This window comes from Coturnix japonica, chromosome 2, assembly GCF_001577835.2.
Source record: "Coturnix japonica isolate 7356 chromosome 2, Coturnix japonica 2.1, whole genome shotgun sequence".
Lineage (NCBI taxonomy): Eukaryota > Metazoa > Chordata > Aves > Galliformes > Phasianidae > Coturnix > Coturnix japonica.
The window spans coordinates 78957083-78984039 of NC_029517.1; the positions used below are offsets into that span (position 1 = coordinate 78957083).

The 26957-nt window shown below is 40.3% G+C and overlaps 1 protein-coding gene across 4 annotated transcripts in view; it reads left to right on the forward strand.

Moving 5' to 3' along the window:
* PDE1C (phosphodiesterase 1C) overlaps positions 1-26957 on the forward strand; it is a 307971-nt gene that overhangs the window by 66272 nt on the left and 214742 nt on the right. For all 4 annotated transcript variants that reach the window (XM_032442568.1, XM_032442569.1, XM_015855053.2 and 1 more), the window contains exon 2: positions 22435-22485. In XM_032442568.1, coding sequence (XP_032298459.1) covers positions 22435-22485 — 51 coding nt within the window. The remainder of the gene's footprint in view (positions 1-22434; positions 22486-26957) is intronic.

The following is a 26957-nucleotide window of genomic DNA, read 5'->3' on the forward strand; positions in this document are numbered from 1 at the left end:
TAACTATGATTTTCAGCCTCAAAGCCAAGCATCTACTGAGCATCTACTGTGTTGCACAGAAGTCTTGTTTGTGGTGACTTGATGGCTCTTGGATCAGTTGCCATAACAATATATTTAGAAAGAGCCAAGAAATGTTGGTACAGAATCTGGAATTAAGCTACATGTAGTATTACTAATGAAGGAAAAAATCCCTTCCAGATACAGAGGAGATTTCACTGTGTGACTGCCAGAAGAACAAAGAAGGAATTGTTTTTTCTTGGCTGATATTTCCATTTGAACTATCAAATGTAACTTCTAAAATCAGATTAATATTTTGTGTTTGCCATTGTCACTGTTTTGCCCAGGAACTTCACCAAGAGTGTGATATGGTAAATGCCCAAACACAGATTGTGGGTCTTTCCTTCTTTCATCACAGGTTGACATCAACTGGATGTGAAATCAGAAGTGAAGATCTTTTAACTGTGTTTATTTTTAAGTTTATGTTTTATTGATGAAAATCTATTTTAGAATTGTGAAGACACCTTTGGTGGAAGAATTTCTGAGACTGGTCACTTCTTTTATGAGTATGGTTAGTTTAAGTGAAGCAGTAATAACAATAATGATGGCAAATATCCCCAGTGGCATTTTTCACATCAGTAATGTGTGACAGTTTGGCTGTATATGCTTCAAAGTGGAGATTTTAAAAAAAGAGTGTTAGAAAACAGTCTTCATATTAAAATGTAGAGCATGCCTGCTTGACTGAACTATTTTGCATTGTAATTGGAGACCCGCTGCTGCAAAGGTGAATCTGAGAAGAGCAGTCAGCAGGTGCTTGCTGACAGATTACCAGCGACAGGGAGAAGGAAAGAAGCTCTTGGTTTCTTTACACACCAGAAGCCTTGGTTATTGCCCTGAATTTCAATTGTTTGAAACAGTGATATTGGGTAGAATCACATCACCAATCCACTTCTGCTGCTACCTGCTAGAAAGCAGAGAAGCTGAAAAGGGAAGTGACACATGGTGGTGCTCCTAACATCTGCACCAGCGGCTTATGAAGTGGTGTAACACTGCTGTATGGGTGACTTGCTGTGTTGCCTGTTAATGAGAAGTTTATTTACCAGGATTATCTGTTTGCACATGTCATTCTCTAAGAAACCCTTTTTGTCTGTGCCACCTGGCTGGCAGTCCAGACCAGCGTTAGGTTTTGCTAATTAAAGATCAGGCTTCATCTCATGAGATAAAGGAAACAAATCTCGCACTACTTTTGGCCTATTCACAGGCATATACTCTTTTCATAGTGTGAATTCAAGGCTAAGTGGTGCAGGGTGCATCATCTGAGTATGGCAGAAATTCTCAACCAGACACTCAGAATGGAGTCCTGATAGAAGTTTAAAAATTGTTTATTTCTTCTCCCATGCTGCTTTACAATAATAAATAAATACGAGATGCATGCACTGGTGACAGATTACATAGTGGCACACCAATAATGCTTGCAAAGCAAACGCAAAATGAAGGAAGACAGATAGGTGGCATCAGGAGTGGCTTGAGTGTTCCACTGTCACCTTCAGCATCCTTAGAGAAAGTGTGCAGGAGAGGGAGTTGGAGTCTTTTCCAGTGATTTGAAGAGTTCGGGGTCAGGCATTATGTGAAGTCTTACCAGAAAGATGATGTGGTGCCTCTGCTCTGCCATGCAGACTGGGCAGCCAGGGATGGGTCTGGTGGCCTGCTATCCAAACAAATGTGCCGGTGTTGGTAGACAGAAAAGTAAAATGCAGGGCATTTCCTGGCAGAACTATCACTGACACACCTGTGTTGTGAATCCACACTGGTGTGCAGTATATACAGCAGTCATCTGTCCAAGATCCCTGTGCTTATAAAAACTAGCAGGTCTGTCTGTGTCTCTCTGTCCTTTCATCGACATGAAGCTGAATTGGTGATGTTTTGGGCAATGAAAGAAGTTTTCAAGGCCACATTGTAAATATGCATGTGTATGTTCATGTAAGGGTATGGAAATGGGGAGGTAAAGGAATAATACATAAACTGAATACAATTTTAGCAGAGGTATAGATGACCAGAGGTAGAAGGCAGTTGAAGACCTGGCACTTGAGGAAGCTCCAAAAGAAGAGATCACTGTTTGTAAAGTAATTGCATACAACTCACCCTTCGTTGTCTTCCATGCTTCTTTGCAAAACACCATAGTGTTCTGGCATCTTAGCTGTTCAGATTTTATGGAGAAACACTAAAAGTGACATGTAAAAGAAGAGGAATGAGACAAGTTGTGCACTAGTAAATAAAGATAAGTCTTTGCTAAGGGAAAGGTGGAACAAAGTGCAGGCTCTTAGGGATTCACTCCTGTAAGTGCTCTGTAGGTGTACTCCTGATCACCTCTGAGCTAGCTGATCCCTAAGGTCTCAGTCTTGCAGTGAAGGAAAGGAGAGCTGGCGTCAGAAGGACTTCCTTGGGAGCTCTCCTGACAGCCAGAGGACTAAACGTAGTTCTCCCAGGGAACATAGACTGAAATAGACCGAAGGAAATAGTGTATATTTGGTTACTGTTGAAAACAATGGGATTGTTGCCTTGTAAAACCAAATATTTTGTGAATGAAGAGACTGTATGTTTTGGAGTTCCTTTCAAGTGAACTCTCCTGGGAGCTGGTAACCAAGCCAGAGCTCTGCGCATTTCTATTCTCTGCTGACTATCACCTATCTGTACAGAGAAAGGTATCTAAGGGAAACATAAATGGACACAGTGATGGTCTCAGGGGTTTGTACTGGTTAAAAATTGAGATGATGTGCTGTAAAGGTTGAGATCCAAAACAAATGAAATAGTGAGTGCATTTCCTAAGGAAAAAAAGAAAACATAAAACAAAAAAGCCTGTTTCTTGCACTCATGCTCTTAATTGGTCTGATATGAACTCAACAGAAATCAGAGACAGCATGTCTTCTTTTCTGTTTGGCTTTAAGAGTCGACTCATTGAAAGAGAATGCAGGCAGAGCCTACTGCTGAAAGTGTTGATCTGACCTATATTTAACTCTACGCCACACTGCCCAGTAGCTGAAGGGCATTAATATGTAGTCCAAGCTAATGGCTGTCACATTTTAAATCAGTAAATATAGCAGTAATGAATAGGAGAAACAGCTCATCCTTTATCAGTTGTGTTAATTGTAGCACAAGTTGATTTCAGTGACTCCCTTTTTACTTTGATTATATGTGGTTAAAGGAATAAAAAATGTTTTCTGTTATATTAACCCTTTATTGTATAGCATCTTTGTTAGGATACAGACTAGACTGAAATGTTTGGTGTTAAGGATTACCACAAAGAGCAGTTAAGTCTGTCAAGTCTCTGCATAGAATGAGCATGAAAGATGTATAATGAAAAATTATGTCCTAACCACCTAACATGTCTGGAGGAAAAAATGTAGATCACAGTGCCTTCTGTGCTCTCTGTGACTGGCTTAATTGTAAATGAGATGGTGACTTTACATGATTTGTGATGGCTGGGTGCACTTGATTATTTACTGTGCAGAGGATGGAGTTGAACACACTTATCCAGGAGACCCTGGTGTTGAGTCATGATATTCAGAGAGGAGCCCCTTGCTTTTCAAACTCCTTAAACTGCAGAGGTGAGGAGCCTTTGTGCAGCTGAATCCACTCCTAGTCCCAGACCTGTGGGGACACAGTGAGTTATGTCTAAAGAATTATATCTGTGCAGTCAATCTAAGATGTAATCACTGCAAAGCTTACAGACGTTATCAGGCTGTTAGTCACTTAGATCTTGACCTCAAGGTGTAGGGGATCTCTGCAGCAGTCCTGACCTGGAGAGGTGTCCCTGCTCAAGGGAAGATCTGGTCATACAGTCTGCTGTTATACAGGAGAGCTCAGTGGACTCTGTCTGCTTGCTATTTAGGCAGTAAGGTGATTGATTCATATTCACATAACAACTACAGGTGTTAGTTTCCTCCAAGTTTGGCTTGAGTTGCACATTGACCAGCACAGTGGAAAGTTGAGCAGATTGTTCCAGTTAACCTTTATCTCTTGTGGTTTAGTGTCTTCTTTGAATCCACACTGAATCAGATGCAGCCATCAGGACTGCCACTACCACGTGGTTACTGCTTGAGAAGTTTCATGGGAAATAAATATTAAGTTGGAGGGGGGAGCGCACCATGATACCTGGGCAGCCCAGAGCTGGACCCAGTGCTCCATGTGCTCACCCCATCAGTGAGCAGAAGCAAAGGATCACCTCCTCTGTACTTCTAACACCACCACTTTCTGTGCAGCGCAGAATATCATTGGCCATCTTTGCTGCAAGGGTACACTGCTGGTGTGTGTTTGAGTACTGGCCTTGTCTTATCCATTGGAAAGGCCTGGCCTTGCATTTACATGTGATCTTTCGTTGTATGGCTCTGTGCCAGGGAACAGCTGGAACCAGGAAGGCACAAAAACAGTGAGGTATCATGGCACATTACACAGTATGCTAGCCCACCTCACCTGAAATATCCCAGCTGGAAAATGTATTAAGGTGGTGCTCCAGTGTTGTAGCCCTTCTCCAGCCACAGAACCTAGCATAGCATTGGGATATGCATCAGAAGTGAGTGGTTTTGTACTACCACAGTACCCTCAGATACCTTTGCTACGGATACAAAAGATCTAGCTATCTTAATTTTTCAGGAACAACTTGCTTGCAGCCTGACTGTGCTAAAATCACAAAGAGGTATGCGGTTGTTCATGGCTGTTGAAAAATCATCACTGTCTACATAACAAAAACCATTTACAGAAGTTCCTAATAGCCTGGGAGCTGAGGCTGTGCTTTCAGCTGTAGCACAAGCACTTAAGCACATGTGTCTCAGTGGGCTTTAAAAGTTGGACTGGAAGTCCCAAAGCATAATCTTAGCAGTGTTACAGCATAATGACTGCATCAATCTTGCATTTCCTGGAAACAGAAATATCACTTTGGTTGAGCAAGGATGCCATTGTATTACTGTCAATTTAAGTACCTGTTGATAAAATGCATTGGAGATACTGCATGTCCCCCATACTAGAGAATCATTTGATTTGCTACGTTGCACTGTTTTATGACCGAGATGTTGCATCAGGGATGGCAGGCACATGTGGCTGATACAGTTTGTTGCTCTGTAATGGTTATGGATTCGGGCCTTTTTAAAGCTAGTTCCTCTGGTGAACAAGAAAGCACAAAGCTCACCTGTCATGGGGGCTGAACTTTTAGTTTGGCGTTCCTTTCATTGCCTTAAGCTGTGCACAGCTCAGTGACTTCTTTGTTATTTGGAGATGGCTCTATTTCATCCCTGTGCGGAACAGCAGCATACGTTTTTTCTTTGCTGTTCAGTGAGGGAATAAAAGTGCCCATGAGAAATTCACAGGAGGCCTCATTTGCTAGCCTTGTAAAATTTAAGTCTGAAGGGTCACACCCACAAGAGTTTATTGTCAAACTGTGCTCTACCAATAGAAGAAAATGTTTCCATGGTAACTTTCTAATGAGGCTGCTTGAAAAGCTCTCCAAGAACAATATATATTTTTTTCTTTCTTTCTTTCTCTCTTTTTTTTTTTTTTTTTCCAGTGGATTAGACATTTCTGAGGTCAGGCGGCTCCTGTGCACTTAATATTACTGGTGGTTTTCACACAGTTCAATTTATTTCCAAGGGCCGAGCCTCAGAAGTCTGCACAAACAGCACAGGAAACTGGGGCAGGGCAGGATTTCACCTAATTTAAGTCATTTGTATCTGAGGTAAACATGTTGGATTCCTTTATACTTAATGTAGAGAAATTGTTTCTTGAAGGGTGTTGTTCATCTGACCTATTTTAGGTATCAGACTCAGGCTGAGCCAAATTATGCCCTAGGAGTGCCATTTTCTTTCTGTTGGCTATTAAGGGAGCCTGGATGACTACACTGCACTGTAGATCTCTACATCTGAAGAGAAGGTCCCATCCTCAGATGCTTTTGCAGTCTAGATGTCTATAAAATGTCCTTTTAGGAGAAAGAAAAAGGGTTGAGCAGATGATTGTATATAGTCTAGAAAAAAATTAGGAGATGAGGAACGTGCAAGTAAGTCTTTAAATATGTAATTCATTTGAAAAGAAGGGAAAAGTGAGTGAACTGGAGCAAAGTAATGGGTTAAACAGTTATACACTCATAAGGATAGCAAAGCACTGATGTTACACCGAGTACTGATTTCTTACCTTTTTCCGTAGAATCACTCTGCAATTTGTTTCACTTTCAAGCACTGTACAAGTTCCAGCCTTCTACTTTAACATGGAGGTACTTGACTGGGACACGTTTTTCCTGTTGATGGGAAAACGTAGTTGTACAACTATTTTATGTTGTTTTTTTTTTTTAAGGATGTGTTTTCAAAAACCAAGCAAACAAAAAGCCAACAAACAAAAGCTTTATTTTACTCCATTGGAGAGTGAACATTTTGAACAAGGTTTTTGGTTTTGGGTAGGCGACTGCTAAAAGTTTTAACTGCCCAGAGTGCAAGAAGGATCATACAGTATTTGAATGCAAGTGGATTCTGAAGATAGTTTGTAGTAATGAAACATTTGATTTTTATTGCATTCCTGATACTTAAGTGTTTCACATGATGTCAGAGGGAGATTTTGCACAGTTCAAAACAGTCAGCAACAATATTAAAAGTAAAAGAAGTTCTCTTATTTCTCTGTTTTTTCTCAGCCAGTCCCAAGTCTCCTGAGCAGTTCAAGGCATTCCAAGCCTCCAGTACCACTGTAAGCAGTAGTTCTGCCATCCCCCTCTGCATGTTCCTACCTCTGCTTTGCCGTCAGCCACTGAGGCTGAACCAGGATGAAAACAGTTTCTCTTTTCTTTTGCCTTAGAAACAGAGGAAGAGCTTGGTGTGCATCTGGAAATAAATGGAAGGTGAAAGATTAAGACTTTGTCACAAAACTAACTTAGTATTGATGAAAACAGGAATCCAGTTGTGGCACTTATGTGTTTTGGTTGCTTTGTGGAACTCTTTCATGATCAATAGTTGCAATCTTTTAGTACTTATACAAAGAGTGAAGTTTAAATACAATTCTAAATCTGTCTGAACATCTGAATATCTCAAAGCATCATTTAAGGAGTGCTAGAACAAGAGTGTATTTTGATCTTTGTTTTCATTAGGGAGACATCAGGAAACCGAGGACATTGTCATTCTCTTAACAATTTTAGAGTTTGGCAGGAAGTCTGGGCCTGCTTCCTGTGAAATCATTAAAAATAAATCCAACTAATTTGTGTGGGCTTGATGTGGCTTTTCTTCCACGCGCTGGTAGATGAAACAGTATTTAGATTTGTTGCAGTGACCACCTGCCATTCACAGTGCAAGCTGTTTGTTACTGGACCTACTGAAAGGAAATTTAGCAAGTAGGATGGTAAATATGGATGCTATTACTCTGCTGGGTGTGGAGCTACTTCAGCTGCTGTAGATTTTGGTCTTTACTTGTAAATACAGCCGATTTTCTTTTAGCAAGGAAAAAAAATAACTTTCCTGTTTATAAAGGCATGTGTTATAAATCCTGCCAGAACTTCTGTCTTCAACAGCTTAGCTGAGTCATTGTCTCTAAAGCTTTATTTTCTAGCGTGCGTTCCCAAATGGAAGCAGATGTATCCAAAACACCCAAAATGTCGTTTCAGATTTGGTCACTGTTCTCTGTTATTTTTCTGTTTGACCCAGAGTTCAGTTGCATGACTTGGTCCACGATGATGACATGCTTAACAAATATGTGTCCATTTCTGCGTTGCCAAAGTTTGCCCAGAAGTTAGCACCTCTCACTAGATTGCTAGCTCAAGATGTGTCGTGAGTTGGTCTGAGTTTTAATCAATGTGACATAACTTTCTTACTAAAGAAGAAAGCTTGTAAATTAAGATGCTTTCAGAACCTTCATTTGAGAGCAGAAGAAAGGGAATGTAAAATCTAGCAATCTGTTCTGAGATATTTTGAAACTTAAATGACATAACTCAAGCTTTATCCTTTCTGGAATTTTTTTTTATTTTTTTTTGCCTCAGAACACCGAGTGAGGTTTCTGTACTCTATAAAGCCACCAATATCACATGTCAACATGCAGAATATCAGATGGAGCACAGCTTTGCAGTCTGAATCCTCTTTGTAGAGGAAACAAAGTGGGAAAGAAGGAAACCACCAAAATTGCTTTCAGGTTTTAAAACCTCAGAGAGGTGGGTGCATAGGGAGTTTGAAATGGCGTCCTTAAACAGGGGCCTACAGATTTGCTGCTGAGTTGATACCAAATCTATAGAATTGTTTGGTGTGCTGCAAACAGAAACGGTTTCTGTGCCAAAGGCTGTTAAATGTGGTCTGTGTTGGAATGCTATGCTATGATGCTGCAGATAAGTGCACACTGGGAATTCTGGGAGGGGGACTAGAGAAGTTGTACAGGGCCATGCCATTGGTGGGGTTACCTCACCTGAATGTCTATGAAGTTGCTCGCACATGTACTCAAGTTGGATCCAAAGTGGAAGGATTCCAATGAGCTTCAGGCTGGAAGGTGTCAAGACACTGTACAAACTGATAATACAGGGTCTATCTATTTTGTTTTCATGTAAACTGTGTCAGCATATATTAGAGTTCACATACATACACAGACTAATCTAAATCGAAGTTGCACCATGCTTCTGTGAGGTTCTTGATTTCTAATGACTTTGCTTGCATAAACGTCACCATCTGGAAGTAGCTGATGTGACTTTATATTGAAGAAACAGATTGATTGCATTTAGAAAGCTGAGATCTTACATTTTCTTGTGATAGTGTATTATACTGTCACCAAATTTTAGTGGGAGGAGATTTGTGCAGATTCTGAAACAAGGAGCTATAAAACCCACACTGATTACCCAGTGAGGTTATATCCCTTGGTTCCATCACAGGAAATCAAAACAAATCCCCTGCTACTTTGCTGCATGGCTAAATGATGGATGTGGTCTCCTTGCACCTTCCTGCACAGAGGTTTCCTCTGTGCGGATCTGGTATCAGGATACCCAGGCAGAGCATCTAGAAATAGTTGGATAGCATGGCATTTGTTACCTAGTACTTTCAAGAAGGAAAGCAGTCCTCCTAGGTCCGATCTTCCAGACAGTGACAACATATATATTGAGTTCTTCTTCCCTTCCTTCGCTTATTTCTCACATGTGCTGTAAGTGAAACATCTTGGATTGTTCCATGCACTGCAAGGCAACTGCAAGAGTGGAGAAAAGGGGTGAAAACTGTCCCAGCACACACAGGAGGACGAACTGAAGCCTATACTGGAATAGTTGTAGGTCAGAGGGTATCAGGTTATTGCTGGGGAGATTTTACTGAGCAAGGAAGTGTGGATTTTTGCCAGTTAATCCATGTTCCTCTAATTTCTTCCTGGTACAAAACCCCTGTGAATCACTGTAAAGTGCTAAATGTTGTCTCCTTACAATAAGTACTGAATTGTTTTCTATGGTAACTACTGTGGCTGATTTCTAGCTATGTGAATGGAACCAGAACTAGTAAAGTGTTAAAAACCGTGCCCCACAATGCAAAAAATACATTGTTTGCATTTAGTTGTTGCTGAAGACAATGCTATGACAATATGGGGGGAAAAGAACACATTACTTTGGAGAAAGGGAATTATGAAAGGTTATTCAGAAGGTTACATAACTCGTTTCACTTAGTGCTTGTGAACTTGTCTTTATGTCTTTGGCCTTTTCTTGGCATCAGTTATGCTGTTACCACTCAAACATCACAAAATGCATGAGTGTTTTGAAATTCACCTCCATAATGTAGAAGTCAGGGCATGAAATGCCCATACTTTACCAGGGTTGAGGTCTGGATTCCTGCAACATGTCAGCCCATTAAATAAAGGGATGGTAACCCAGATCTGAACATCCCTAATACCTGTTGAGCTGTGCGTGCACGTTTCATCAGGGAGTCATGAGTTTTTGTGGTAGCACAGGAGGTTCTTTTCTTTCTGGACACACGTAAAATCCATGTTGCTTCTAAATTAAGTGGAGTGGCAGTGGGGTGATTAAACAAGTTCTTTCTCTCCTCGTTGAAGATTTTTTTTTTTTGGCCGTGTGGTAGAACAGAAAAATTTGTGCTGGAGCCCTGATCTCTCTGAGGTGGCAGTGCTCTTTCTAAGCAGGCTCATGGATACCCAGAATGTTACAAATCTGTGGGACTTCAATTAAAAGGTAGCATTGCTAAAGGTGGGTGTGACTTGTGCAAGAGAAAAGACAGTCCTTTTCTAGGTTCTGGAAGCACCGACATGTCCCTTTGTTTTCAGCAGGCTTGTAACCAGCAGCTGAAAGCAGTGTTTTCTCTTTATTATTCCTTCACCTCAGAGGCAATTCAGCTTTCATTGCACTAATGGAAATGTGTGAGTAAGGCTGATGTTTAAATTAATCTGCCGTGCACTGGTGGAGTTCATGAGGCCCTGCCAGTCCTCAATAAATGTCAGCTCTGTGTTGTGGTTTGCGCTGAAGTGACATCAACTGAAGTGGAGAAGGTCCAGGGGAGAAAATAAACTGACGACAGAAGTTCCGAACAATAAGCTTGGGAACAATAGATGTGCATGTTTATGGAGTACATCTTTCTTGATCTCCTAGGAGGATTTTCCTCTCATAACTTGAGCAAAATGGAAATCTTTTAGTCTGGTAGATGTGGTATTTTTAACTTCACTTTTTATTGTGTTATGAAAATAAATGAACACAATCTTCTCATTTATGTCCCACTGTTACCCAGTGGTCCAAAAGGACTGAGGCTTTCACAGCTGTTCCCCAGCTCTGCTAACACTGTGCCAGTCCCGCTCTGGTAGAATGAGATCCCCTACTGAGCATAATGCTTACAGCTTTCTTCCTCCTTGCTCTGGGCTTCCTCCATTTCACAGACATGCTTTACAGGGGCTGCATATAAAGGAGATAGACTACTATAGCCCTTGCTTACTCCTGGAGCTATCTAAAAGTCCTTTGAGAAGTTGTCTGCTGTACAATTATCTCCTTAAATAAATAATAATAAAATAAATAATAAATAATAATGGCAAATATTTAAGATTTTGCAGGAATTCTTCTCAGGAATCAGTATAATCTTAGACTCAGTTTACAGAAGTCCCTGTGAGGTCTTGGTCTTGTCTTTTTCATGCTACATTTGAGTGTTACTGGTTCTCTGCAACGTGCTCTGCTGGTTAACTTGTCAGGCACAGTGTGTGTTTGGTCTGGCAGTGATGTATATGTTTTTGAATAGACAACAACAGTAAATTTCTGATAACTAAGAATTTTGGTATGATGACTGTGATGTTTTTGACCCAGTGCTGCAAGCCCTTGAGAGCCATATACTTTATTGTTTAGTGAATCACTTAGAGACTTTGTAGAGCATGGTATTACTGTGCTGCAGTATTAGGCTTCAATATAGTGGCAAAGCAGCCTTCCTGGCTGGCTTCTGCCTACCAAGATATCATTGTTTCACAGTGTCTGTATTGGAATGAGAATGCTATTAAACACAACACGAGTATTTGCTAACTGTAGATGTTTTTACAGTGCTGATCCCTGTGGGATCAAAGCAGATGTAATGATAGTTACCTGTGCACTTCTGTCTGTCTGCACTATGTTTAGTTAACTAATGGACTGGAGAGTGGTTTCTGATTATGATTCATGAATTGTTATGAAGGGAAAAAATGGATGTGGATATGACAGGAGAGTTTTGGAGCTTTCATTTATAAATGTTCCCAGCATCTGAAAGTCGATCCGACCTCAGTGGAAACTCTTTGAGAACAATACTAAGTATTGGATCTTGGTGAATGGTCAGGGTAAGCTGGGAGGAGGAACTAAGACTGTATTTGGATCTTCTCCCCAGCTGCCTTAACTAAGAACCCTATTGTAAATGCTTTTGAAACTTCCTTCAGATTTTGAGGGTTTTTGTTTTTTTATTTATACTAATGTACAGTCTCCAATATATTTCCTCGGGGGAAATATATTAATCTATGTTTTTAACTTAATAAAGAGTGTTCATGCTCACTATAACATAAAGAAGCTCTATTGTCTCAGAACCATTAGGTAATTTTTTTTTAAAGAGCTCTATGTATAATTTAACTACAATTACATCACAGAGGGTTCATTTTTATCAAAAGAATTCATGCTGACTGAGAGTTGATAACACTTAATGCAAGCTCGTTTTATGAAGATTAAAAGCATGGGTAAAACAGGCCTCATGAAGGTGATGGTAGGATAGAATTCAATCTGAGCGTTAGATCCCAGATGAAATTTTATAAATCACTTCTGATTCCTTCTGATTTTCTTCTAAACTTGCATTTGCCTGTTATTAACTTAGGGACTAATGCAGCTTGAGGGTTTGTTGAACATTACCGTAAATACATTTTTAAACATTAAGCTGAGTTTTCAACTTAATATGTACAAGTGCCTGTTTCCTCTGGGAAACAGTGTTTACATTTTGAAGTTGAAAGGTCTCTAGACTGAAAGAGGCTAAAGTTTCAAGCAAAAATCAGTATTTTCCATGGGAAGCATCCACTGACACCTAAAAAATGTAGATCTCTTATCTCTTCACTTTTCCCCTCAAAAATCAGCCTGGTTTTCTAATCAGCTGTCCTTGCAGTGTAACTTCTTTCATTGCCTAAGCATCCTAATGAAATCTGTTGCTCTGCAGATTTGGACAAGTCACCTTTAATTTACAATTCCGTCAAAGTGGGAAATAATGTGTCTTTATCTCTGTTCACATTTTTAATTAACTATCTCTACTGTGAGTCACTTAAATTTTTCCTTTAGGTTAGAGACCATCCAGTTACATGGAACAACATGATTGCTGGTGTCACAGTGGTGCTCTGGCAGATGTCTCATTTCTTTTACTTGGTTTTCAGTGCTTTAAATGTTTGAACATTTTGAGTTTCAGTAGCCTGCTTGCTTCTTCCTCAGGACCTGATCTGGTTTCACTGAGCGAAACAGCATGTTTCTGCTGACTCAAAGCATTTGAAATCAAGGCTGTTAAGCTTTCAGGGTCCACCTGCATAACGGGGTCAAGAAGATGTGATTTGATGTAACCATATCATAACAAGTGACATATAAGGACCATATCTGAATGAGAAGACAGTATTTAAAACCCACACTGTAAGAGCTGCTGAACTGGGCCAGGCTAAGGCATGTGCTGTTTCCAGAGTAGAGAGAAAACAGAAGCCTCAAAGAAAGTACCAAGATAAGAAGGTTCTGCAGTTTTTTCATTTGGATTTTTTTTCTGTATTCCAGTCTGCTCTAGTAAGACTGGGCTATGTGGTTATCCTATGTCACCATAATGCAGGGAATTATGCAGGGAATAATAGCAATATGTGATATTGTGTTGCATCCTTACTTTTAGATGTGGAGCATGGCCCCTTAGCTATGTCGAAATGAGACTGGCCTTTTTACGTGGGAAGCATGGCTGCCAAATTGGATGCCACTTTTCATGTCCCTGTTGGATGCCTCTTCGTTATGGTACTGCTTGCTTGATGTATTTTCTGATGGAAGTGAGAAGTTATCGTAACCTTCAGGGGTAGAATCATCTTCTAAAAATCCCATAGCTTAACATTTCTGTCCAACTGCCTTAAATTCACTGCACAGAAATACATGATGTAGAGCATGCCTTTCAGAAGTATAGTTAGCCTTGAGAGAAAGATGTGAGTGGATTTGCTACAACAGATAGTCTAAATGGAGAGAAATCAGCTTGTTCACTTCCAGAAAAAAAGAAAGGTCCTACTGTGGAAGCCAGAAGTTAAAGTAGCTTCACCACCTTGTAGCAGTGAGGAATGTGTGTTATATAATTTTTATTATTATTATTATTATTATTATTATTATTATTATTATTATTAACCTATTCATCATCTCCTGACTCACAACTTCTCTAATAGCTATTTTCAAGCTCGTAGCAAGCACTTAAGGGTCCATCTCATGATGTTGGTGGCTGGGCTGGAATAGGTTATGTAGGACTACTTCTCATTTTTGAGGTTTGCAATATATATAACATGAGCCTCGGTGAGTGGAAGGTTGGTTTGGTCTAGACAGCTGCTGGTCTTATTTTCCCTAATCTCCAGAGTTCAGAATCAGTGCTCCTCTAATCTTTAGATGCTGAACTTTGCAAGTTCAGTGTTTGCATCTATACCTCTAAATGAGATTTAGCTGGTGCTCAGAGTATTGATCAGTTTTGCTTTTGTTTTCCACACAGATGTTTTGCACCTGTTTCTCTGTTATTTATTACTCCCCTGCATATACCTTGAACACATTTCTGTGGCTGTCAGTAAGATGCAGGAGCTCTGAAATATGTGCCTGAATGAGAATCCTTTCAGAGAAAGGCAGCAACTGTCTTCAATTACCTGAGTGAACAAAGTGCCTCCCACTCCAGAAGTCGCTTTCCCATCACAAATACAAACAATCTACTGTATAAAAGTTCGTTTCATAAGGAGAATGAATCATCAGCCAAGTATGGTGTTCCTCTTTGAGTTAATGAAGGATGACAATGTTTGGTGCACAGTGCAGTTGCCAGGCAAACAGCAGCAACAGAAATCCATAAGAAGTTATTCTGGGAAATACTGGGTAGAGACTATGCCTCTTGATTATTACTTACCTGCTTTCCAGAAGTACTTGGAATTATCTCTCTTGTTTAGAGTAGTCTTACATTGTGCCTTTGCTATCTATGTAGTTCATCTGTTACTGAATCATAGTAACTAATTAGAATCTTAAGTTTGGAGAGACAATTAAGTCCTCTGTTGTTTCTGATTAGCAAAAGGATGCTGTATATTTTATGGCTTTTTTGGTTGACTTTACATCTCGTTATTAGCATGGTTGGTGTCTTTTCTGATTCTTATTAGACACAAAGTCTCACAGAGATACATGTCTTTCTTTATGAGGAACCTTAGATTCTAAATGGGTTAGAAAGCCACCAGAAGAGCTTTCCTTTGGGGTTATTGTACTTCTGATCTCTGTGTGGGATTGATCATGTTTAAAATTTTTGTTAATGACTGTGACAGAAAGAAGGAAAGTGCTGATAATTGCTGCTTGTGACACAAAGCGTTGCTAGTACAGAGATATGAATAGAATGAATGGTAGATGTGCATATCTAACAGTGCAATTCAGATGATCGATTGGGCGAAAAGCAAGGGGTGGAATTTAGTAGTACAGAGTGAAAGATTATGTTGATGAGGACTTAATAACAAACAGGAACTTCTGCTATGATCTGAGAGTCTGTTATTTCAATGAGGGGAGTGTTACGGCCCAACTAATGTGTGGCCAGGCAAGAATAAGGTAATGTACACATTCAAGAGCCCTATAAGAAAGCGAATTGACTTTGAAGAGGTTTGATAAAGATGGAGAGGAGATACGAAGATACCTATTTTGTTAAGAAGACAGAACTAGAAGATGATGATGTATTTAGTCCACAAAGTGATGATGAAAGAGGTAATTCGGGCTTTCAGTGTGAAAGCCAAAGGAGGATTGAGTACCAGAAAGAAGAAATACTTCAGCTTAAACAGATTGCTGGTGCCAGAAGAAATTGATGTAAATTGACTGTGAGTAAGTTTATGCTGGAAATTAAATGATAGGTCATAACACACACCGCCATCAGTTTCTGGCAGAGTCTTATGAGATGCACAAAACAAGCTATTCTAAGACAGAGCTTGATAAGTTTATGAGACACGTAACCACATTATGATCTTTGAGAGCAAAAACTCCTGGACTTCCCAGAGGTGATGGGAGAGACTTTGATTTGTCTGTAAAAAAAAAAAAAAGTAAACAACTGCAGTGCTGGTTTTTATTCTCCTGGGTTTTAAAGAGATGATTGTTGGGAGAAGACATGGGAGCATTTCAGAGATTTCAGAGCAATGCAGATTTGTTTGTTCGTTTGTTTTTAACAGGAATGCTGTGCAAAATGTGTGCCATGGGAGGGGAAGGAAAAATAGAATATTCCAGAGAAAAATTATTCCGACTATGTGCTCAATGCAAATTTATCTCCATGTGTGTTTTCATTTTATCTAGTATTTATCTAATATACTTTCCCTCTTCGTTATACTTTAGAATTTCTTACTACTTTCTTCAGTTGCAAGAAATGGATGATATGCTGTTTTCTGTCATTCTTGATGAGTCAATACTACGAAGTGGTATGTTTTCCTTTGCATTGTACTAGAAATTTGACAAAGGATCCTTGAAAGCTAAATTGGCTGAGGGGGTGTACTGGTGAAATTGATACCTGCTGCAGAAAAGGGTGTCAGGCAAAGGTAGTTTAACAGGGCAAATGTTATAAAATGAAGACTGCTCAGGGCTCTTAAGTTTGTGCATAGTGAACTCACGTGAATGATCCATGTTAATCAAAGAAGTGATCGTACCTAAGAAGATACTTTTATAATAAGGAGATGTTCTTGAGATTTTCAGGCAGCTATAATATGAAATGATACATTTGAAATCGAATACATTTGGTTAGGCTTGGTATTTTGTTGTCTGCTTGGACAAGCAACCATAAATAGTATGTATTTTTTGGATGTTTTCCTAATGGGGTGCCTTAAAGGATGCCTCACAGCTCTCTTTGTGAATGAATATTATTCGTTAAGCCATGGGTGTGCAACCTTTTCGCTTGCCTGGATTGAACACTGAATTATTTGGGATAATTCTCAAATGAACTGGAATTATATTGGGCTGCATACATAAAGGTCACTCCAAAAGTAATGCCTCCCATTTATTTTCATGGAAACCACAACAGATACAAAGAGCATAAGAGCACTATTTGAAAGAGCATATTCTCTGCTTCAAAACACTATTTTTCAACATAATCACCACCATTACTCAGTCCTGAACAGGAGCCCGCTTGCCATGCTTGTAAAAATCTGTACCAGCCAAGATGTCACTGTCACCACTGCTGAAATGCACCACTCTGTGCCTCACTGAGCTCACATCCACTGTTTGGTCTCCATAAATGTTCAGTAGGTGCGGATGAATGTCAGTGGGTGCATTTTTCAGCATGGAGGAATTCACTGGCACCACTTCAGCCATACTTCCATGTCAGATGTCATTTTGTCAGACTACCCCTTTGCTGCCATCTGTCACACAGCAGCAACAGGTAGTGGAATACTGGTGGGAAAGTTCAGCTTCTACTGCCATCATCCACCTGTGATGTTGTGGATTAACATAATAAAATAGGAGGTGTTACTTTCAGAGCTGCTCTCATAAAATATGTAATATGGTTAATGTATGTATGTAGTTACTCTTATTTTTATCTTTAATACTTTTTATTAAAAAAAGGGAGCAACAAAACCACAAAGCTGATGGGATATTTGATCTTATGTTTCTGAAACTGCCTCACCTGTCCTTCTGGATTAAAAGCTTTCCCTTTTCTATGTGTCACATGTATAGATCTCCTATACATGATATATGATATACTATAGATCTCCTCATGTCTTCAGAAGATCCTGTGAGACAATGTTAGGGTATATATGCACATGTTCCACAGTGAAAATTGCATCATGTAAAATCTTCTAAGATACTATCACAAAATATATGCAGAAGTCTCTGGTGCCTTCCCTTTCTGACTGCAAGGCTAAACCCATCTGAGATCTTAACTGTGTATGCACTTCATTGGTCCCATAAAATTCTCAGGCAGCAATTAGCTCACTTGTACTAGGAATCTTGCCGGTAGTTCAGGACCAATATCCACAGCTTTCTGTCCCACTTATTGCTTTGCTGCGTTACCTGAATTTGCTGCTCTGGATCACTGTACAGCAGATGGAAAGGCATTATTCTGCATGTTACACAATCTGATGTTTGGGAAGCAGTAAAAACAAGCCTGTGGTCTGCAACTGGAAAATGCTTATATTTAAGAGGATTAACAACACCTGTTCTGTTAGATGTCATGGCTATGTGAGCTGGCCTTCCCAAACACAGATGTTGGGTGGAGTGCTTTGAAACTCTTGCTGCAATATCTGGTTGGTAGGTGGCAAACATCTGAGATCTTTTGTGCACCTGGGGCCCTAGTGACCCAGGTGTGCCATCTGCTACCCAAGCAGAGAAAATACTTGAAAGGGGGAATAAGTACAGTTTAAGTAAGCCTTTAGGTTCTATTAGGTTCACCAGATGTCCCAACATAAATACTAGTGCATATTAAGGTTTTACCTAGACTGTGCTGTGATCCAGAGAGATGCTGAAGACCACAGAATGGACCAGTCCAGCCTCCCCAGTACAAGCTGACAGTACTGAGTTGAAGACAAAGCCTATCTGATTGTCATTTATACATCAGCTATAGCAGTGTTAGCAGAACATCTCCTTTCAGAAATGGACGTAGTTCATATTGAGTCAGCTAGTTCCAACCTCCTGCTGCAATAGGCAGGGCTGCCACTCACTAGATAAGGCTGCCCAAGACCCCATTCAGTCTGGCCTTGGACACCTCAAGGCATGGGGCATGCAGCCTGTGGCAGTGCCTCAGCATTCTCTCACAGAGCAATTACTCTCTGACATCTAATCTAAATCTCCCCTTTTTTATTTTAAAACCAGTCCCCCTTGTTCAATCACTATAAGAACAAGAAAGAATCAGTCATCTCCTGTTTATAAGTTTCCATCATGAACTGGAACGCCACAATGAGATCTCCCCAGAGCATTCTCTAAGGTAAAAAATCAAGCCCAGCTCTGTCAGCCTGTATTAATATGAGACTTGCTCTAGCCCTCTGATAATTTTCTTGGCTCTCCTCTCGACCTGCTCCAACAGCTTTACATCTTTCTGTGCTGGGGGGCCACGGGCCTGGATGCAGGATGCTTCTGCCTAGCCTTCAGCATGCCATCATCTCAACCAAAAGCAGATTTGACTCGGAAATAATGTGCTCTGGTCTTTCCTAACTGTGCAGTCACTCTGGTATCTTCGTATAGGAGAACATATCTGGCTGGGGTTTGTGCTTGCCAAGGAAGGGCATCCTGTGGTACCTGGGAGACCTCAGGGCCCCTGCTTCTGCTTGCCAGGTAAGTTCCCCAGGCTATGATGAGGAAGCACCAATGTCATATTTTGAGGATGGAGCAAGAAGAAATAAATATGAAATATAAGCAGCTTTCTGAACTTCTCTGATATTTTCTTCTAAAACCTTTTTGAAGTCCCTGTTGGAAAAGTGTCTATGTGACTGTGCCTGTAGAAGCTGAGTCTCCCAATCTGTCCATCTGGTTGCATCAGGAGAGCTTTTGCAGTCCTTATAATAATTCAGAGAGAGGTGCTTCCTTTGCTGGAAGCTCAGTGCTTCCAGCACCTTCAGTGATTGCCACGTTTTAAGGGCACCATCTACTGGCTAATGGGAGGAAAACGATGCAGTGACTTGTTAATGAGCAACTCTTCACTTTGGTGACTGGCAAGATTCTACAGAAGGTTATTCTGGAAGTCGTTGAAAGAGACATGAAAGAATGCAGTCATTAGTCATAGCCAGTACGAATTCATGAGGGCTAAGTTCTGTGTAATGAACCAGATCTCATTTTATGTCAAAGTTACTCATCTTAATGGCTAAGGGAAAACAGCAAATGTGGTCTTTTTAGATTTCAGAAAAGCTTTTAGTACTGTTTCTCACAGTGTCCTGCTGGACAAAATGCCCAGCCTTAAGGCAAATACATAACACATTTGGTGACCAAGTGGCTGACGGGTTGGGCTCAAAGTGTCAAAGTGTTATAGTAAATGGCTGGCCAGTAGAGTTCTGCAGATATCTGTTTTAGGGGCTATTTCTCTTTGACGTTTTCATAACTTACTTGGATAGAAGACTTGAAGGAATATTAAGTAAGTTTGTGCACAGCACAAGATTGGGAGGAGCTGTTGACTCATCTGAGGGTGAAGGGGCCTTGCAGAAACATGTAAATACATACAGACAAACTAGAGGGTTGGGCAGTCAGCAGCTGCATGAAGTAGAACAAGATAAAGTGCTAAATACTTTACCTGGAGAGGAACAACCTGGATATATGTACAGACTGTGGATGAGAGACTGGAGAGCAGTCTGCAGGGCCAGCCGTACCTGGGGGTGGTGTGTCAGGTCCATGCTGCCAAGCAGGTGAGGGAGGGGATTGTCTCACTGTGCTCTGTGCTGTGCAGCCTCATCTCAGGCTCTGTGTGAAGTTTTGGGCACCAGAATATAAGAAGGACATAAAACATTAATGGAAGAAGGGATGAGCGGCCTGGGAAAAATGTAGGGATGCTATATTTTATAGGGCTGTAGGAATGGAGTTAGGAAAGCCAAGGTGGGGATGGAATTAAACTTGGCAAGGGATGGTAAAAACTAGAAGGGATTCTTTAAATAAGGTGAGCAGAAGAGACAAGCAAAGGAGAATGCATTCCTTCTGATAAATGAAAAGGGAGATCTGGCTTCCTCAGACTCAGTGAAAACTAGAGTATTTAATGAGTTGTTTGCCTTGGTCTTCATGTCCAGTCAGGCTTCTCATGCCTCTTGTGTCCCTGAACTTCTAAGTGGTGTCTGGAGGAGCAAAATCCCTCCTAGTCTAAGAGCAAAGCAAGTCTGAGACCACCTCATGAGACTGAATATGTACAAGTCTATATGAGGTGTTGAGGTGATCCAAGACAGCCGGCACAGCTTCACCAAAGGCAGATTGTACCTAATCAATATGGTGGCCTTCTATGGCAGAGTGATGACAACAGAAGATGAAAGGAAACTGATGCTGTCCGCCTGGACTTGTGCAAAATCTTTGATATAGTCCTGCACCATGTCCTTATTTCTAAATGGAAAAGTTATGGATTTGAAGACTGGACTATTTGGTGGACAAAGAATTGGTTGGATGGCTGTGGGCCAGAGGGTTGTGATTGACAGTTCTATGTCCAGGTAGAGGCCAGTTGCAAGTGGTGTTCCCTAGGGGTCCATCTTGGGACCAGTGCTCCTTAACATCTTTTTCAGTAACACAGGCAGTGGGATTGAGTGCACCCTCAGCAAGTTTGCTGATGACACCAAGCTGAGTGGTGGGATTGACACAGAGGAAGGGAGGGATGCTGTGCTCAGGGACTTGGATATGCTTGAAAAGGACCTGGGGGGATGGCATGGAGCTGTATCAGGGGAGAGCCAGGTTGGGTGTTGGGGTAAGATTCTTCACCAGAGGGTGGTCAGGCTCTAGAACAGTCTCCCCAGGGCACTGGTTATGACCCCAGGCTGCTGGAGTTCAAGAAGAGTTTGGACAATGCTCTCAGATGTAGGATTTGAGTGTCCCTGTGTGGAGCTAGAAGATGGACTCAGTGACCCTTGTGGGTCCCTTCCAACTTAGGATAACCTATAAATCTATATGAGTATTGAATACTAGAGCTTCTTAAACAGTGGGTTAAGTTTGGAGGGTAAGCAGTGAAAGCTGAAATGAAATTGTGTGCCCCGGTGGCGCAGTGGTTAAGGACACCGCCTTGCAACACTGGGGCCTGGAGTTTGAATCACCCCTGTGGCGCAAGTGGTAGAAGTGCCGCTCTGCTACACAGAGGCTCTAATCCCGGGGGCTGGACTCGATGATCTCTACGGTCCCTTCCAACCCGCACAATACTATGATACTATGATGATGATACTGAATGTAATTCTTAAATAACATCAAACTGAAGCTGACAACCTTTAAGACTTGCTGGAAGAAATAAATTTGCTTAAAATCTTTTCTGGCCTAAAAGAGAGCATCACTGTTTAGCTGACATCATTACTGTGCGAGGGACCTACAAGTCTGTGTTCTAGTCGTGTTTTGCAATTTTTTATGGGATTTCTTATCTTGACTGGTTTCATCTCTGGAAAGTAGCATTTTTAAACAAAGTATTGTCAAGGTTTATGTGCTCACTCATAATGCTTATCAGAGCTGATCCTCATGATTACTCTAGCTATAATAAATTAGTCATGGATGGTAGTTTATCTCCTTGATAACTCATTTCTTTTTTCTATAGTTCAATAGTTTGAGATTCCTAAAGAGTCATTTATGTTTTTGACTCGCTGTATATTGTCTGGGTCAAATAAACATTGGGAGCTGTGGCAATGTAAATCTGCGGCAGGAAAAAGCAGGATTTGTATGGTGTTGCTCTTATCCTAGATAATAATCTGTTTGCAGTTCCAGATGTCCAGGATGCCTGTATTTAGATCCTTACATTTCATTTAATTTTGCTATTAAATGTTCCTCTGGACTAATGCATTTCCTTTTATAGGCAGAAAAATCTTTTTTTCTTACTGTGCTCCTGAATGTAAAGGGCAAAAATGGTATTTTGATATAACATACATATGAATGATATATAATAAATATATTTTGTGATATATCTATGATATGAAGTAGAATCTGTAAGGATGACTTTAATCATATATTGCTATGTACTAAACCCCACCTATTTATGTTATACCTATGCATATATATCCAACTGCAATTGCAGTGAATAATTATCTCTCATTTATATGCATGAAAATCGGTAATATTAGTAATTTCAGATAATGGAGCGCTTAAATTTAGTGCTTCTCTGTCTTTTCTCCTTTCAGTTGCAAATGAGACGGGTGACAAAAATGCACGGCCACTTTCACGATTTGCCCGTAAGTAGACTTCTTAATTTTAACTAGTTCATTTGTCTCTTTACACATTCAATATGTCTTTTAATCTCATAGCAAACCCTATCATTACAGTTCATTTACAGTACTGAACTGAAGCATGATAGTACTTGGCAGAAAATGTATGTTTTACAGAAATCCAGTCTTACTAAACAGCATTGATGTGAATTTAAAAGAATGGAAGGCTTTGGGGCAATACAGTCACTTCAGGCGTAAAAGGTTGTGAATCTGTGTCAGAAAGCCAGCTGAAGTTGACAGCAGTGGCTACAAAGATTTAGGTTAAGCCTTAGAAATTGCATACTAAATGCAATGCAAAGTGTGTTCAAATCATACCGATACTTCATCACCATTTACATCTCGTGGCAGGATTGGGAACTAAATACATGACTTGGGACTTCAGTGCTCCAGGTTGGAACAAAAGGGCACATCTTCTACCGTAGTACTATCTGAACATGCATTTGACCATATGGATCATAGAAAACATATGATGAATTATATAGGAAAGAAGAAGAAGATGGGAAATCCTATTTATAATGCACGAAGTTTCATGACGCTTAGTGATCATTTAGCCGAGAAAATCCCATTCTCATTAAAAGAAGGCACTTGCTGTTATCGTCATGCGGTACATAGAGGTCGAGACATCAGATTCACGTCTATGTGCAGTATTTCTCATAGGCACAGGATGGCGCTTGGAACATACCATACCTCAGCATTAGTGCGGAGCATTAGTGCGGAGGATAGAGACGAAACTACTGTGGCTATTAATCTGTCACATGTAGTGACTTATGAAATGATGGAACAGACTGAGCAGGACTAAGAAAATTGTACTAGCATTCCGTATACCTGATTTAGGGTTTATTTTTCTTCATGTTTCAGACCATGAAGGTTAAAAGAGGGCTCTGTTACTCATTGTTGGTTGCTTGAATGCTGAAAATGCTTATGACAAAGGAATTCACAAAGGACATATATGGAAATGCAGATGTTAGGAGTTTTTTTATCACTTTTCTTTTGTCCATGGAGCCTTTCATGTTCACTTGAATGATTAGGTTGAGGGCAGTTAGTAACTTCATCTTCACAACAGAGAACAGTACTTCCTTTACTGCCAAATTGTGGTCAATAGTAAAACTTGGATTTTGGTGCAACTGCAATTAGGCAAACCTTTCCTATCTCCTTTATCTACCTTCCTGTACAATGAAGCAAATGGCAGATATTCCACAGAAATCCAGATGAGCTTTGCCCATTATGACTGTTTCCCCACAGCTATCAGGGTTATGTGGCTGTTTCCAGCTTTGTTCAGGAACAAAGAAGAGACGAGGGCTGCTGCTGCTAAGTGGGAATGATGGCTGTGTAGCTATCCAGATAGGCAGACTTGCACTGTAACAGCATTTTCAAAGTATATGAAAGTATTTGAACATCTACTAGGTCAAATATACCACAGATTCTTTAAACAGAGTTCTGTGTTTTGCATTATAACACCTAAATCTATCACATTTTTGCCCCAAGCTCACCAATGGTATAATAAAACAAATTTGCAAATGTTTAGTGTTATCACAAGGGTTATAAGTTAAATTTGAGTTGTTACTCATTTAGGTGATAGGGCTAGTCAGTCTCCTCTCAAGCGTCAAATTCCAGCCCATTCAGTGGACTTTGAAGAGGTTGCTACTCCTTTAGCAGCAGTGAATGTGCGTAATGTCTCGCTGTGCTATCTTGCTGCTGCTGGTCATGTTGTGCCAGCAGTACTTTAACAGTTGTAGCAGTGGAGATTCAGATCCGTCAGGCATTCAGTGTTTTGAGCAGCTGGAGGCTTCTGGCTGATGGTTGATCAGTCATACCTATAAAGCAAAACACAATAACCGTGGGCAGGTTAAACGCCTATTAGGGTAGGTGGACATGGCTTTTCATTACTGTAACAAAACTAGTTAATTCATGTTAGTTGGCAGATTTGTTGATGTTCACCTTCAGGAGAGCTGTTCTCAAGGTCTGCTGCATAGATCTAACCAACATGTCATAGGGAGTCATGGTACTTTACACGGCTCTATCACAGATGACTTGTATGGTCCGTCAAATAATTTAAACATCTTGCATTCTTTATATTTCTGCATATATGGGAACACAAATGCTCACCTATTCAAATAAAACAGGTTTTTGGAGAAATTTGAGTAGGTATGCTAAGCACAGAAGCAGTACTGTAGTATAGCATTGCAAGTCCTTGAATGATAAAGACGTGCTGATGCTGCTGCGTTCAATTCTGCAGCCGTTGCATACAGATTACTTGGCTTTGGACTACCTGGTGTGACTACTAATTTTTCTAGCTATTGTTAGAACTTGGCACAGGACACCAAGGCAACCTGTAAATTTAGGTAGTTATGGTTCTTGCATATTAAATAGCTGCTGACAGTTAAGTGCAGAGAAGCATATGAATGCCAAGCTTTCTTTGTTATTTAGGAAATATTCTGAAAATTATTTTGGAAAAAAGGTGATAAACATGAATTCTTGTTTTTCTTCTACATCTGTGCCATTTGGGCTGTGTGAAAAGAAAATGTAAGACAACTAGCAGACCACTCCTGCTACTACTTATTTGTTGCAGCTGATACTGCTGCTTCTAAAGAATGTTGTCTTGTAATATATTCTCATGAGGCATGAGATAGCAATTCTTCTATTCAGAACAGAGTTTCCTCTTTTACGTACCTTGTGTGTAGTATGCTTTGTCCATTATTTGCTGCTTAACTATCACTGCTGGACAGCTCAGTTCCAGATAGACGTACCTTTATAGTCTTCTATTAAAAAAGGTAACACAGCAGTTGTTGACTTCAGAAATATCCCATTTGTCAGATTGTTTTAATCTGTTTGTTTTGCACAACAATAAAGTGTCCATGCAGAATGACCAGCAAAAGAGGTGGTTTGTCTTAATACCCTGGAATCCAGTAAGCTTAATGCGTATGGAAAGTCTTTTAACTGAAATAATTGGTATTTCATCACTTAACTGCTCTTTCTGAAAACTGCTAGCCCATCTGTATGTATTTTGTAATGCTTTAAATCATAGAAGCATAGAATCATAGAATTACCCAGGTTGGAAAAGACCTTGAAGATCATCAAGTACAACCGCAGCCTAACCATAGTACCCTAGTTAGTACTAAAGTTAGCATATGTGCAGGTGTTCAGTATGGCCGTATGTCACGGGTTACTTAGATTTACCTATGCCCGTGACAGGGGAAGCCACCCCATGCCCCCCCCCCCCCCCCCCCCGGGGCCCGGAAAGGAGGGGGAAAAGGGGAGTGGGATAAAACAGCGACAATCTAAGGAGGAAAAACTTATTTTACTAAATATGATATCGAAATACAAGATAACACAATATAATATAATTGAGGCTAACAAATCGAACGAAACAGAGAGAGAGAGTCCCCGAAAATCGAGAGGCCTACTGTGAACTCTAGGCGACACGGCTGGAACGCTTCCCACTCTCCGAGAAGTTCGAGAGAAGAAGGAGGGCACTCCAGCCTGGGAACGAGATTATACAGCGTCCTGGTCCCGTGACTTATCACTACCCCTGTTGTTCTCTGGGATATGTAGTCTTCTTCTGTGGACTGCACATTCAATAGAAGTATCCATACTTTACATGATGTTATGATGTGGAATACTGATAGCAAAATTACAAAATTACAAAACCATGACACCGTATCAGTGGGGTGTTTAGAAGTGCCTAATTTATTCAGAAGGTATTTGGAAATAGGATGCTTACTCTTTAAAACTTTATGAAAGTCTCACATTCTCTTCCCCAAAGGCAGAGAAGAGATCTGACAGAAGGATAATAATTGTACTTTGTCAGTGAAAATACATTTACAGACAAGGGTGGGATCTGTGAGTGACAAGCACAAGGCACCCAATGACACTTCTAAGTAAATGTAAAAAGTTCAACTGTAGATCTATTTTGACATTTGATGTCTACTGAAAATAGCTGAACTTTCAATAGAAAATAAGTATCTCTTTTGATACTGGTTCTAATTATTAAAACTTCATTAACTTGAGCCAGTTCTTTCATTTAGGATACTGCCATGTCAATATATGCAAAGTTATAATTCAAGTAGAATGTGAAGAGAGAGCTTTTCATTGACACATGAAACTTGTTCTGTAACCCAATCTTTCTTTGGGAGGCCACTGTGTTCTGACCCCGGTAGACAGCAAATCCTTGCATAGCTTGCTCTGGAGCTGTGAAGAACTGGAGGGATAAAGGTGAGAAAATCTGTGGGTTGAGATAAATAGTTGAATAGGTAAAGCAAAAGCTGCACACATAAGCAAAGTAAAATACAGAATTCACTTGCAGCTTCCTGTGAGCAGGCAGATGTTCTTCCATTTGTAGGAGAGCAGGAATGTAATGGTTACTTGGGAAGACAAATACTGTGACTCCAAATATCCCTCTTTTCTCCCTCTTTCTCTCCAGCATTTATTGCTGAGCACAG